Source organism: Natator depressus, chromosome 4 (assembly GCF_965152275.1).
Source record: "Natator depressus isolate rNatDep1 chromosome 4, rNatDep2.hap1, whole genome shotgun sequence".
Classification (NCBI taxonomy): domain Eukaryota; kingdom Metazoa; phylum Chordata; order Testudines; family Cheloniidae; genus Natator; species Natator depressus.
Window position 1 is genome coordinate 27,631,323 of NC_134237.1, and position 13,104 is coordinate 27,644,426.

General features: G+C 41.3%; 1 protein-coding gene across 1 annotated transcript in view; it reads left to right on the top strand.

Annotated features, from left to right (window-relative positions):
* The first annotated feature begins 3,739 nt into the window (after window positions 1–3,739).
* Window positions 3,740–13,104, top strand: part of MTTP (microsomal triglyceride transfer protein) — a 38,075-nt gene continuing 28,710 nt past the window's right edge. Inside the window, exons 1-3 of the mRNA XM_074950664.1 lie at window positions 3,740–3,897; window positions 9,801–9,988; window positions 11,111–11,254. Coding sequence (XP_074806765.1) covers window positions 3,837–3,897; window positions 9,801–9,988; window positions 11,111–11,254 — 393 coding nt within the window. The 5' untranslated portion in view covers window positions 3,740–3,836. The remainder of the gene's footprint in view (window positions 3,898–9,800; window positions 9,989–11,110; window positions 11,255–13,104) is intronic.

A 13,104-nucleotide genomic window follows, 5' to 3' on the forward strand; every position in this document is an offset into this window, starting at 1 on the left:
TGATGGCCCAAACAGTTGCAAATAGCTCAAAAACAGTGCTAGACTAAGTATTCTGATAGAGTCCAATGTGAACCTTGAAGATGTTAATTTAAAAAGTGAGTTTGCGTGAAAAAAAGTACACTGAATACAAAAAGTATCAACAACAAAATTAAAAAAAAACAAATTAAGCAAAAATATAAGAGGCAAACTAAACACAGGAGCAGCTAAAAACCAGCAGCCCAATGATATTATGTAATAATAAGAACATCTATAGAGAAGGTGATGTTGCAGGGCAAGTTGGAGAACAATGAGAGAGAAACAAAATTAACTGGAGACAGGTTTGTACGCAGAAATCAGTCTCTGGGTAAGGTTTGATTGCAGAGGTTCTTCTGGGTTATCTCACACTGAAAACAACAAAACAGAAAAGTACAAACCATACGGGGTGTGTAGCCATATTTCCTCAGAGCTTCCTACCCTGGATTCTGGTTGATATAACCTCCTACTTCCACTCCTCTGAAGCATTGTCTATACTATAAAATTACCCATTGTAAAACCCTTTGCCCTCAAGGTGTATAGCTAAATCAGTGTGGTTTGTTCTTGGCAACCCTTGCAACTACAACATGTTCAGTCACACTAGTTCATTACTATGACCAACAAGTAATTCACCTAATGCAGACATGCTTTTAGAGTGACCCCCTTCTTCTAAGATTTTGATTGGGATAGATTAGAGAAAAATTAAAATTTCACTCCATCTTTTGTAAAGAACAGCAAGACTATTTCATTGAACTCAAATGAGCAAAAGGAGTGTAATAAGTTTTATTAGGTAATAATAAGTTTATTGTTTGGACTCTGGAATATAGGTGACAACGGTAGTACTTTAACCCTGGAACGCATGCCAACAGGGCTTAACTGAGGTGTACATTAAGTGGCCAGTCCTGCACCCACTGAATTCAGCTGTAAATACTTCCACTGATTTCAGTGGGTGCAGGATTTACCCCTAAAAGTCAGTTCTGATGTTAATTCCCTTGACCTCAGTGGATTTACTCCTGATTTGTACCGAGTATAATTGAGATTAGAATTAAGCCCTCTGTTTTTGAGTAGAATACACACACCCACACACACTATCTACCAATAGAGGTACAGTGTCCAGATCCTTGGCTTGTGTAAACTGCCATAGCTCCATTGACTTCACAGGATATAAACTGATTTACACCAACTGGCGATTTGGCTCCTAATGTTTTAACTGTTTAAAAGACACTCTTCTTGACTTTATTTTAAGGATGGACAAGATGTATGAAATATATTTCTTGATTAAATTCCAAAGGTGTAAAAAATATGCAAAAAGCTGATAAGGCATTTCCACAGGGAAAAAAAACCAGACATAACTCTCCTTTGGAGACAAAATTCCATACCTCAACATTTCCAGCCCAGAATCTACATTTCCATGCTCTCACCAACCATAAAATTACCTGTGCAAGGTGACAGATTATTCAGGTTTCAGAGTAGCAGCCGTGTTAGTCTGTATTCATAAAAAGAAAAGGAGGACTTGTGGCACGTTAGAGACTAACCAATTTATTTGAGCATAAGCTTTCGTGAGCTATAGCTCACTTCATCGGATGCATTCAGTGGAAAATACATTGGGGAGATTTATATACACAGAGAATATGAAACAATGGATGTTATCATACACACTGTAAGGAGAGGTTTCAGAGTAGCAGCTGTGTTAGTCTGTATTCACAAAAAGAAAAGGAGTACTTGTGGCACCTTAGAGACTAACAAATTTATCTGAGCATAAATCGGTTGCATCCGATGAAGTGAGCTATAGCTCACGAAAGCTTATGCTCAAATAAATTGGTTAGTCTCTAAGGTGCCACAAGTACTCCTTGCCACAAGTACCACCGGGGGGGGGGAGGGAAGAAAACCTTTTGTAGTGATAAACCTTTTGTAGTGATAATCAAGGTGGGCCATTTCCAGCAGTTGACAAGAATGTCTCGGGGGTGGGGGGGGGAGCGGAAATAAACATGGGGAAATAATTTTACTTTGTGTAATGACCCATCCACTCCCAGTCTCTATTCAAGCCTAAGTTAACTGTATCCAGTTTGCAAATTAATTCCAATTCAGCTGTCTCTCGTTGGAGTCTGTTTCTGAAGTCTTTTTGTTGTAATATTGCGACTTTTAGGTCTGTAATCGAGTGACCAGAGAGATTGAAGTGTTCTCCGACTGGTTTATGAATGTTATAATTCTTGACATCTGATTTGTGTCCATTTATTCTTTTACGTAGAGACTGTCCAGTTTGACCAATGTACATGGCAGAGGGGCATTGCTGGCACATGATGGCATATATCACATTGGTAGATGTGCAGGTGAACAAGCCTCTGATAGTGTGGCTGATGTGATTAGGCCCTATGATGGTGTCCCCTGAATAGATATGTGGACACAGTTGGCAATGGGCTTTGTTGCAAGGATAGGTTCCTGGGTTAGTGGTTCTGTTGTGTGGTATGTGGTTGCTGGTGAGTATTTGCTTCAGATTATTCAGTTTCCAAAGAGTACAGCAGTTTGCAAAGTTCTATGCTTTCCAAGCAATAGAGAACACAGCAGGAATATCAGCTGCAATCGAGAAATAGTCATATGTTATGCAACTCTTGTAATGCAAGAGCATATCACATAGAAGGTATAATATAAATTAAAACTACCACGGGAAACATGTAACCAGCTGGCAGCCTTGCACCAGACTTGCAAAGAAAGCTCCACTCAAACCTATTTCAGATTTGTACCCTAGGAAACAATTTCTGCATTCAGTTACATACATGAAATATTGTTGACTGCACTGGATTTGCTCAGGTGTAACTAACGGCAGAATTTGACCCTAAACATCAAAATAAACGGTTATATTCCCTACAAGGGAAAGGCCCATGTAGGTGCTAGGACACATTAGAAATTGAAAATCAGTTTCCACCTATCTTCTAAGCCAGGGGTTCTCAAACTGGGGATCAGGACCCCTCAGGGGGTTGCGAGGTTATTACATGTGGGGTCGCAAGCTGTCAGCCTCCACCCCAAACCCCGCTTTGCATCCAGCATTTCTAATGGTGTTAAATATATAAAAAAGTGTTTTTCATTTATAAGGGGGGGGGTCACAGTCAGAGGATTGGTATGTGATAGGGGCTATCAGTACAAAAGTTTGAGAATCACTGTTCTAAGCTGAGATGAGTGGTCCTCTTACAGAATGTGAAGTAGGCTTGACCCTCCAAAGCCACTGGTGTACTGAAAATCTGCAGGGAAATCTGGGATCTTGGGAAATCCATCGAACATTAGGACTCTTGTAAGGAGAACCAGTCCTACTCTCTGGCCCCACATTCCTTAAGGAAATGTGTTGCTATGGTCTCCACATAAGCCTCTGTCTGCCTCAATCTTCCCACCCTTGCATTGGGGTTGGGGAGTGTTTCATGCCACAGATGTGGAAGTAACATAAGGCCATCATTATCTTGGTTTAAGCCTGGTGGTTTAAGGGAGGCAATGGCTCATACCATTCACCCTCTCCAAAATAGAGCATTGACTCTGCAGACTTGGGGAAGAGGAGCTTGTACAGGCTGAATCTGATTAGTATTCAAAAATGAAAACTGAGGTGAACAATAAAATAGGTAAAAGCCCCAATTACCTCAGTTGTGAATGATTAACGGAAGACCATCAATGAACTTAGTACCTGAGTATGGAATTTGGAATCTGACCTTTACTACATCTAGATAAACACAGTTGCAGATTCAGAGGCTCTCTTTGCAAACTTCACTCCCATCTGAAGAGTTCACTTCTTGGTAGTTTTAACATTTAATGCTATAGTCAAGAGCTCAGAAGAGTCAAACATGATTCTTCTTACTGTGCTTTTCCTCTGCATCTTTTCCACAAACTCCGCCTCTGTTAAAGGTAGGTCTACACTGTTTTTTTATTAATCTTTTGGTGGTAGCAGTGGTGAATGTACAGTGGTATATTTTTTACATAAGAAAGGAAGATCTTATACTAAAGGGGTTCTCGAGGAGCAGAATTTTTAAATGGATTTACTAAATGAAAATAAATATGCAGCACACGCACTTGTAATGTTAGTTTCACCCTAGTTTATAGAAAAGGCAAAGGGGTCAAGTGCATGTGGCACTGGCCTAGAAGTCAGAAGACCTGGCTTCTAGTCTTGGCATTATCAGTGACCTGGGGCAAGTCATTTCACCTCTCCGCTTCCCAGTTGTTAAATGGGGCTAATGCTACTTATCCTCCTTTGTAAAGCATTTTGAGATCTACAGATTTAAAAATGCCATAGAAGAGCAAAGTACTACTACAATTTTCATTTTAGGCTCAATCCTGCAAGGGGTTGAACACTGGCCCTGATCCAGCAAAGCACATAAAAGTAGTTCCTTTGACTTCAAAGGCGCTACTCACATGCTTAAAGTTAAGCACTTGTTTAAGAGCTTTGATGGATCAGAGCCAGAGTGCTCAGCTCTGCATAACTGAGCCCTATGTGCTTTTTCCAGCTCCCATTAAAATCAATAAAAAGACTCCCATTAACTTGAATGGGAGTTGGAGCTGGATCTGCTCTCAGGGTGAAATTCTGGGTGCCCACATAAAATGGTTTTATGCAGGTCTCTTGCACAAGAGTCAGGGGTACAAGATCCACACACAGGACTCCCCTGCAGCCCCTCTGCACACTTCAGTGTCACCAGCCTATGGGATAGAAGTTGTCTCACACAGTGCCTATGGGGGGATATTCTGCCACTGTTTGTAAATGATGGATTAAATTTAGAAGACTTTTAGGCCAAAACAATCAACATTTTGGGTGAAAATGATGCAAGAGCATTCTGTTCTATGAGTCTGTACTTCGAGGGCCATATTCTTAAAACTCAAATAAATGGTAATTAATATAGTTTTATGCAGATACCCTACATCCATATTAATTAACCATCCAATATTAGGCCAGGCTGTAGGGTAGCCTGTGGGATGGGCTAGTTGTTACTGCCCCTCCCTGTCCCTCATGTAGAGAATCCAGGCCATTGGATCTGTGCAAGCACAGACCAAGTGCTGCTCCTCCAGCTCACTGTCACTTGGGCCCCATTGCTCTCTTCCACACCAGTAAATGTGGAACCAGCACACAGCCCACCTCCTCAGTTTGCAATGGGTGCAGAAGCTCCCTGTGCATCTTCTCTGCTCACCTTTCCCTCACAGAAGTGGCAAAGCACAGGGCTCATCATACAATCCCTCTACCAGCAGGTGAATTTCACCATGCTGCCAAAACGATCTTATTATATAACTACTCAACTAACGTGCTGTACGTCTAGTATTTGCTATTCTCAGCTTCTGAGATAATGTTATTTTAGCCAAGCTACCCCCGTGTAAAGGAATATGGAATAAAAATACTTAGCACTTTACATCTCCAACATGCTGTGCAAACATTAACTCATTCAGTAGTTCTCAAAACAGCCCCATGATAAATCATTATTTCCATTGCACAGATGGGGAAGCTGAAACTCAGAGTGGTTAAGTGATTTGCCCAAGGCCAGAGGGTGAATCAACAGCAGAGCTGGGATTAGAATTCAGTTCTTGGCTCTCAGTCCACCAGACTGTGCTGCCTCTTTAAAATACTTATGGAGTATTCTGTACATTCAAGTCAGTCGGATAATTGCACACGATACATTTCTAGCTTTGGTTACATTTTTAAAATGTTTTCAAATAAATAGATGGCTTTCGTTTTTTTAAAGGTATCCAATATCATAAGAACTGGCAAATGTAATTTATGGTCTTAGAGCCAGTTAGTGGTTAGAGATGCACATGTTGTGCATGCCAAATGTATTAATAAAAGGCACAGGATTTGACAGCTGTCTCTGCTCATGCAGTGTAACCTTCTGTATTGTACACTATCATAATTTAATTATAGAATTGGCATGTTACCCTTAATGACAGACACTTAACATTACTAGTCAAACTACGTGTTATGCACTCCACCTTGAAAGCGACACAGTCCACACAGGCATTTCTGACCCCGACACAGCAGAGCAGAATGCTGTCTCTGGGTCCAGTCCTGGTCCCCTTTAAGTCAGTGAGGGTTTTGCCATTGACTGCAATGGAAATAGGATCAAAGGAATAAACATCACAACATTATGTAGGACTGACAGTACAGTACAGATCTCCAAAAGGCAGCATAATACTAAGTCTCTGGTTTTTGAGAGAGGTTTCTATTGGCTAGGAACAGAAATGCAGCATAACCTTCTATATTATACACCATCATGATTTAATTATTTACCTAAACAGTACTGCTATTTGTCTCACGATGGAAATAGTACATGTATTTTGTAAAAGGTAGCTTGCGTATTGGTTTTGCACATAACATCACCCAGTCCACATAAAACACAGCTGCTAGTATCTTCTTTGCCTGTTAATCTAGCCACGTTACCCTACTGCCCCTTTAATCTCTGCTGGCTTCCCCTTTTCTACTGCAATAAGTTCATGCTTCTCATGATTGTTCCCTTCCCTACTTGCCCTCCCTAGTCTCTTAGTCTTATCACATCTTCCCACCACAACCCCTCTTCGGCTTTGTGACCTGTGTGTCTGCTTCTCCAGCAACTGTCTGTACTTTCTTCCATGCTGCCTCCTATGCATGGAATGCCCTTGCAAAGCTGGTGCATAAAGCCACTCTCCTCCCCACATTTCAGTCCCTCCCAGACACTCATTGCTTCCATGACTACCAGGAGAAACTAGCTGGTGAAGTCGTTGCGTATCTGTTTCCTGCATGAGTGAACTGCTCCTCTGCATGTGGAGGGGATCCAGTGTAGGGCGGGGAGGGCACAAAGGGAATATTAAATGAGAACTACTATAGAAAAATACACATGGGCTGAATTTGTGGAGGAAGGGTAGGGAAAGGGGATTGTAGGGAGCTTAAAACTTAAGAAAAATGTAAAAAGAGAACAAACAATCCTATGCTGTAACTAACAAGACCAGTCTATCGTCGCCCTGATCATTTTACTCGCATGTCCTTTCCCCCACCCTTCATGTCTTTGCCTTTTTAGAGTGAATGCCCTCAGGGGTAAGTACAGCATCATCTTCTGTGGTTAGAAAGCACCTAGCACACTGCACTACCCCACTCTCAATAAATATTAAATACTCAACAGTGTAATTGGTACTAAGTTACAATACACTTAAAACAAGCCATGGGACTTCAGCAAAGATTTATTTCCAGGAATTGGGGTCTGTTCCTGATAGGTGTTGACAAGCTTTTATGCCACTGACGTTGATGGGAGCAGAGGGTGCTCAGCACGTCACAGGAAGCACTCGCAGACCCTTACAGGAGCAGGCCCTTTATTTTTAAAGAAAAACCTCTGGCCTACAAGGAAGTGCTTCCCAGCATCATTACAGTAGCAAGATGATGAAACGACAGCTCCAACTTTCAGCTCTAGGTAGTAGTTCTCAACATCAGGGACTGCAAAATCTCAGGGCCAGATCCTCAGCTGGTGCAAATCAGTGTCGTTCTATTGAACTTCTATGGTGCTATGCCAATTTACAGTGGCTAAAGTTCTGGCTCTTTGGGGGTACAGCCTCCCTTTGAGAAGTATGTTTCGGTTCCTTCGACTCTACCTTAGCATGCTATTGACTATCACATCTGAAAAAATTTGACCAAAAAAAGGGAGTGGAAAGTGCCTTGAGAGATTTTTTTTTTAACTTATGAAATTAACTTGATTTTAAAAAAAAGAAATCCATCCTGTCATGGTGGATCTCCAACACGTATCTAATCAAAGGAAGAATTTAAACTTTTACCTGCCATTTGAACAAACAAATACTTTGCATTTTTTCTTGATTAGATGTATTGAAACTTTTATTTGGCCAAGTCATATCAAATGGTGCAAGACATTATACAAATTGGGAAACCCTGGTACTGTCAATTCTCTGACAGGAACACAGAACACACTGATTGAGTTCCAGTTGGTTTGAGAATCTGTCTGAGGTGGTGTGGCGGATTTTCCTTTTCTGTGTTTGCTAAGAGACTTACTCATCCCTCCTGTAGAAAACAATGCGACCTTGTCTGGTTGAACTCCGTTGCAGAGGTTTGAATGCAGCTTCTTCAGTTTAAATGTCTGATCTTGCACCCACTGAAGTCCATGGCAAGGCTCCCATTGGTGTAGGATTGGAGCTGAGTAAGACTCAGCTCTTTAGTTACAAATAGAACATCAAATCATTATAACAAAGTAATTTGGAGGGCAAGGGGGAGGAGGGATCTCATTTTTGTCGTTAGTTTACTTTGTGCCTTTGGCAGCCATAGGCGCTGAAACTGGGGGTGCTGCCCCACCCCCTGGCTTGAAGTGGTTTCTATTATATCCAGGGTTTACAGTTTGGTTCAATGGCTCTCAGCACCCTCACAATACAAATTGTTCCAGCACCCCTGTTGGCTGCAATTTATATGTAGTCAGTCAGTTTCACGTCCCATCTCCAGCACCAGCCTCTATATGATGAGTGAATTAGTCAATACTCCCTTGTACACAAGAGACCTTTATAACCATCAACAAGAGAGGAGAAAAACCCTTGTAAACATTTATTTAAAGGGAATTTTATACATTTATTTCAGGGCATAGTATTTAAAGGATTTGCTACCAGAAACCTTTGTTTTTTTTAAAGTCAGTTAAAAAATTCCAATTGATAGCATTCTCTTAACAACAAACACTTTATGGATCAAATGGTATAACTGTTCCGTGTGCTGCAATTAAAGTGAGTGAAACCTCCATGCAGTGTGATTCTCAAATCAGGCCCGTAGAGCCAAAGCTAGCTCCCACTTCTGAGGCTGGAGAGGGATCCTTGACAGTGGAACTGGGGTGTGATGTGTCCCCCTGCCGTAGCAGTGCAGAGGAGAAGGGGGAAGGGAGGAAGAAATAGGGCATTGGGCACTATGGGCAAGGTTAGCTGAGATGGTGGAAAAAACCCTTGAGCCTTGTCTACACACTCCAGCTTCAGCTTACATAAGCAATAGCAGAGCTGAACTGCTGGGGAATAATGTGTGTCATTTTTGCTGGTGCAGAAGCGCTGGAAGTATCAGTGGGAGCACACCTATGGCAGGGGGTGCCCTAAATTAGATGCCTAATTTGAAAGCTGCGTCTGTGATTTTATTTTATTTATTTATTGGGGGGGGGATGTGTCTTTTAAAATACATTGCGGGGTCTAAGTGTAACAAAATCAAGTGATAACTCCCAGAGACATGTATTTTATTTGAAGAAAATGGGTTTACTGCTCTGAGTGAAAAAAGCAACCCCACTGCTTTCTACTGATCTTCATTACTTTCATTTGTGTCATCCCTTGGATGGAGTCTCAATACAGTGACTACAGGCAAGGTCCTGAAAGATGAGGAGTGATTCCTAATATAGGCTGAGTGCCTTCAACTTCCATTAACTCCCATGGGAGATCAGGGCACTCAGCACTTCTCAGGTTGCCAAACAGATTGCTTTCTAGTGATAGAAAATTCTTTATATTCTGAGCTCACTCTGCATTCATTTTTTAAAAAAACCTATCCGAAGGGAAGAATTGGAACTTAAGCCAAATCTTCTAATATCTCTGTGTAAAGTTACAAAGATTTTTATGGACATTCTGGTCAAATTGCCAAACTCAGAAAAAGCAGTCCCATCAAAGTCAATGTAACTCAGTAAAGGTTGCAGGATCAGACATGGAATCCTGTGTTAGAGAAAAGGTCTTTAGTTCTTCTAAAGCTGATTCTACATGTTTGAGAGAGAAAATGACAGATCATTTGGGTCTGTGGTGATTGCTAAAATGATGCCATGTGCATTTTTCATCTCATTTTTTCCACACAGGGCACACTACAGGACCAAGAATAAATAATGACAAGCTATACAAATTCACCTATTCAACAGAAGTGCTTATCGATAGGGTTAAAGGATTACCAGAGAATAGCGCGGGCTACCGGATTTCATCCGGTGTGGATGTCAACCTAGTATGGAGAAACCCCAACAACGATGACGACCAGTTGATCAAAATTATGGTAGGAGTTTCAAAAACATATAAAAGCAGACAAATTACTTTAAGAACCCACCTTTTTCAGTAGTCTAATTTGCATTGTGTGCTGCTTTGTGACATGTATGGTAAATTAAAGGGTTTATGAAAATTGGGATGAATTACTCAAACAAAGAGATTGTTATACATCTACAAGCCAGAAATCTGTCACCTGCTGAAACAATATATCTGAGGCAAAGGCCAGGCCCTGCACGGCTCTGAGCACCTCCTGTTGCTACAGAGAAATCCACGTGAGGACAAGATCATCTAATAGATCCTTTCCATCTCTAAGTTTTGACTGTATGACAAGTCCTCCATTATGTCTATGTAATATATGAAATATTTTGGCACCATGTAATGTTTTGTTTACTGGAGTTGTTATATTTTGCCGGAGTGATGCTCAGATTCTAAACAAATCCAAACTAAAACTCCATCCAAACTAAAAATAAAGAGTTTTCCAAGATTTGTCTGTCTATACAAAAAAAGATCTAACTGCCTTATCAAATAGCCATTATGTATGACCCTGTTGTAAACATTATTAAGAGTCACAGATATTCTAGTAAATTCTGTTTAACTGACAGCACAGGCAGATTGATCTTGAAGAAATGTTTCCTGTTGGGGTACAGTTCTTTTTAGAAAATGAGCATATCACCATGCCATCCTATCTGAGTTCCACCCACTAAAATTAGTTTGTAGGTTCAGTAGCTGACCACAGAATATAAATTCACTGTGTGGTACCAAAACATTACAGGCCAGATTAACACAACAGCTCTGCACCCAACAGCTTCCATTTAGGCACTGACATGAGCTGGCCAGATTGTCAGACATGCTCAGCATCCAGCAGCTCTTGTTGAGAACAATGAGATTTGCTAGGTACTTCTAAAAATTTAGCCATTTCAGTTAGGTGCCTTCCTCTGAGCTCAGCTGTTCTGAAAAAATCTTTTTTCGGTGGTGGGTTCTGACTCTCTTTTGAAAATCTGCCCTACATCTGTCTCTCAGATACCATGGAAGGCAAATAACAGAATGAAAAGACCTTTTAGGTGATTTTGTCCATCCATCCTCCTGCCAATGCATGGTTGCTCCCTATTTTTTTTTGCTTTTACTTTTCTAGATAAAAGATGTTAAGATTGAAAATGTGAATGAACGTCCAGCAGCAAAAAACATCTTTAAAGGGAAACACTCAGAGAATATAATTGGAAAAGAATATCTGTCAGCTTTACAAAGGCCTATAGTTCTCCAATGGACCCGTGGAAAGGTAAGTCCCTGCCTTTTAAAGTTCATGCATATTCCTTGGAGAAGCCCTGAACAAGTCATTTCTTGTTGGCATGAAAACATTTAGTAATTTGTTGTCTCTTTAGAGTTACTAATACACCATCCTGTCTTATTTTTGTACATAAAATATATTCATTTTGGGCTAGACTATGACTTGCCCTTATTTGGGTGCATTGTGGTGAGGACATAAGGAACCTCGTCAGCTCCTCGCTCTATGTCTGTATATATGTAAATTGTTCATGGGGAAGGTGCCAGGAGATGTCACTCAAGAATATGTAGCATAGTTCTGAGGTAGGACCAATAAAACTAGCTTTTTTTGCATTGCAGATAGCTTTCTCTGTGCAGCTCTTTACACCAGCTCTTAATACCTTGCAAAGGGGCCAGCCAAAACTAGTCCCTGCTTTCCTGTGCACATCTGGGGACACGCAATTATGCAAAGAGAGCCAGGAGAAAGCAAAGCCATGGCTGCACCCCCTCCAGCCCACAGACCTGCTGGGCATAGCACAGTAGAGAGAGCAGGCCACGGCATCCCAGAGGAACAGAGAGGGGAAGGTAGATTGGGGAGTTATCGGTATACAGGCAGTAACTGAAGCTGCAAAACTGAATGATATCATGCAATGATAAGGGATGAAATCCTTGTTCTACTGAAATCAATAGGAGTTTTGTCACTGATTTCACTGGGGCCAGGATTTCACCCAAGAGGTAGAGGGAGAAGAGGAGATATTATTTACCATGAAGGTAGACAATACTGAGTCTAGTCTGGAGCAATGTTAATCACTCTGGTGAGTACTTGAGTATATCCTTACTGGCTATAGCACTGTTAGTTCAAATTATTATAGTCAGATAAGTTCTTCAGGTAGGATATCCAAAACCCTGAATCTTCAATGATTTCAATGAGATGTAGGCTCCCGACTGCCTAATTCACTTTTGAAAATGTGGCCTAGGTTGTAAGTCATGTGTTTATGAAAATTTTATCTGAGATCACCATCCAACACAGCACTCGTGTCAGATCATCATGTAGAGCCTCCACTGGTTACAAAATAATTAGATAAAATATCCTGAGATTGAAAATCTGAAATTTTCTGTGTTGTTCCTGTACTGTGGGATTTCATCAAGAATCAGGAAGAAAAAAAAAAGTGTTTCCTCTCCAACTGGCAATGGGCTGGATTGTGATTTTACAACTTGTCCCGAGTAAAGGGCAGCACATAGTTGCCACAGGAACAGCTCAGAGAACCCGTTGTGACTCAGAGAGAGCTCCCATTTACTCAGGGGAAGGAATAAGTTACTTGAGTATGAGCAACTTAGTTTCATGGAGCAGCTTAGTTTCCTTTCATGGAGCAGCTTGGTTTCCTCACTGTGTCCAGCCAACTACTCTGGCCAGTGATGGGAAGGGTGGAGCCAAGATTACTCCCATTCTCTCTCTATTCCCTTCCCACCCACTGGCTCACAGCAGAGTGTATCAGGGGAGCAGCCCCTGCTCTCCCAACTGCAGCCAGTGACAAACCTGCCTTGTGCTGAGCAGAGGGGTCACTCCTTTTCAGCCCTCTGCAAACTTGACTAAGGGCTGTGACTCTCTAACCCCCAAAAGATCTTCACTTACTGCTGTAAACAGATTCTGAGCACATACACTGGCCGTTAGTTTGGTCTGCCCGGATGCAGATGCCACTGGGTCTGCTCAGTAAGTTTCAAATTTAGCCTCGTCATTAGTTTTACAAAACATACAAAGGAACAGGATGGCACTGGCTCTCCACTGTACGCATCTCTAAACCATGACTAAAGTATCAGAATAGCACAATCTGAATACCTCTGCTCCCAATACACTGCAAATATGTT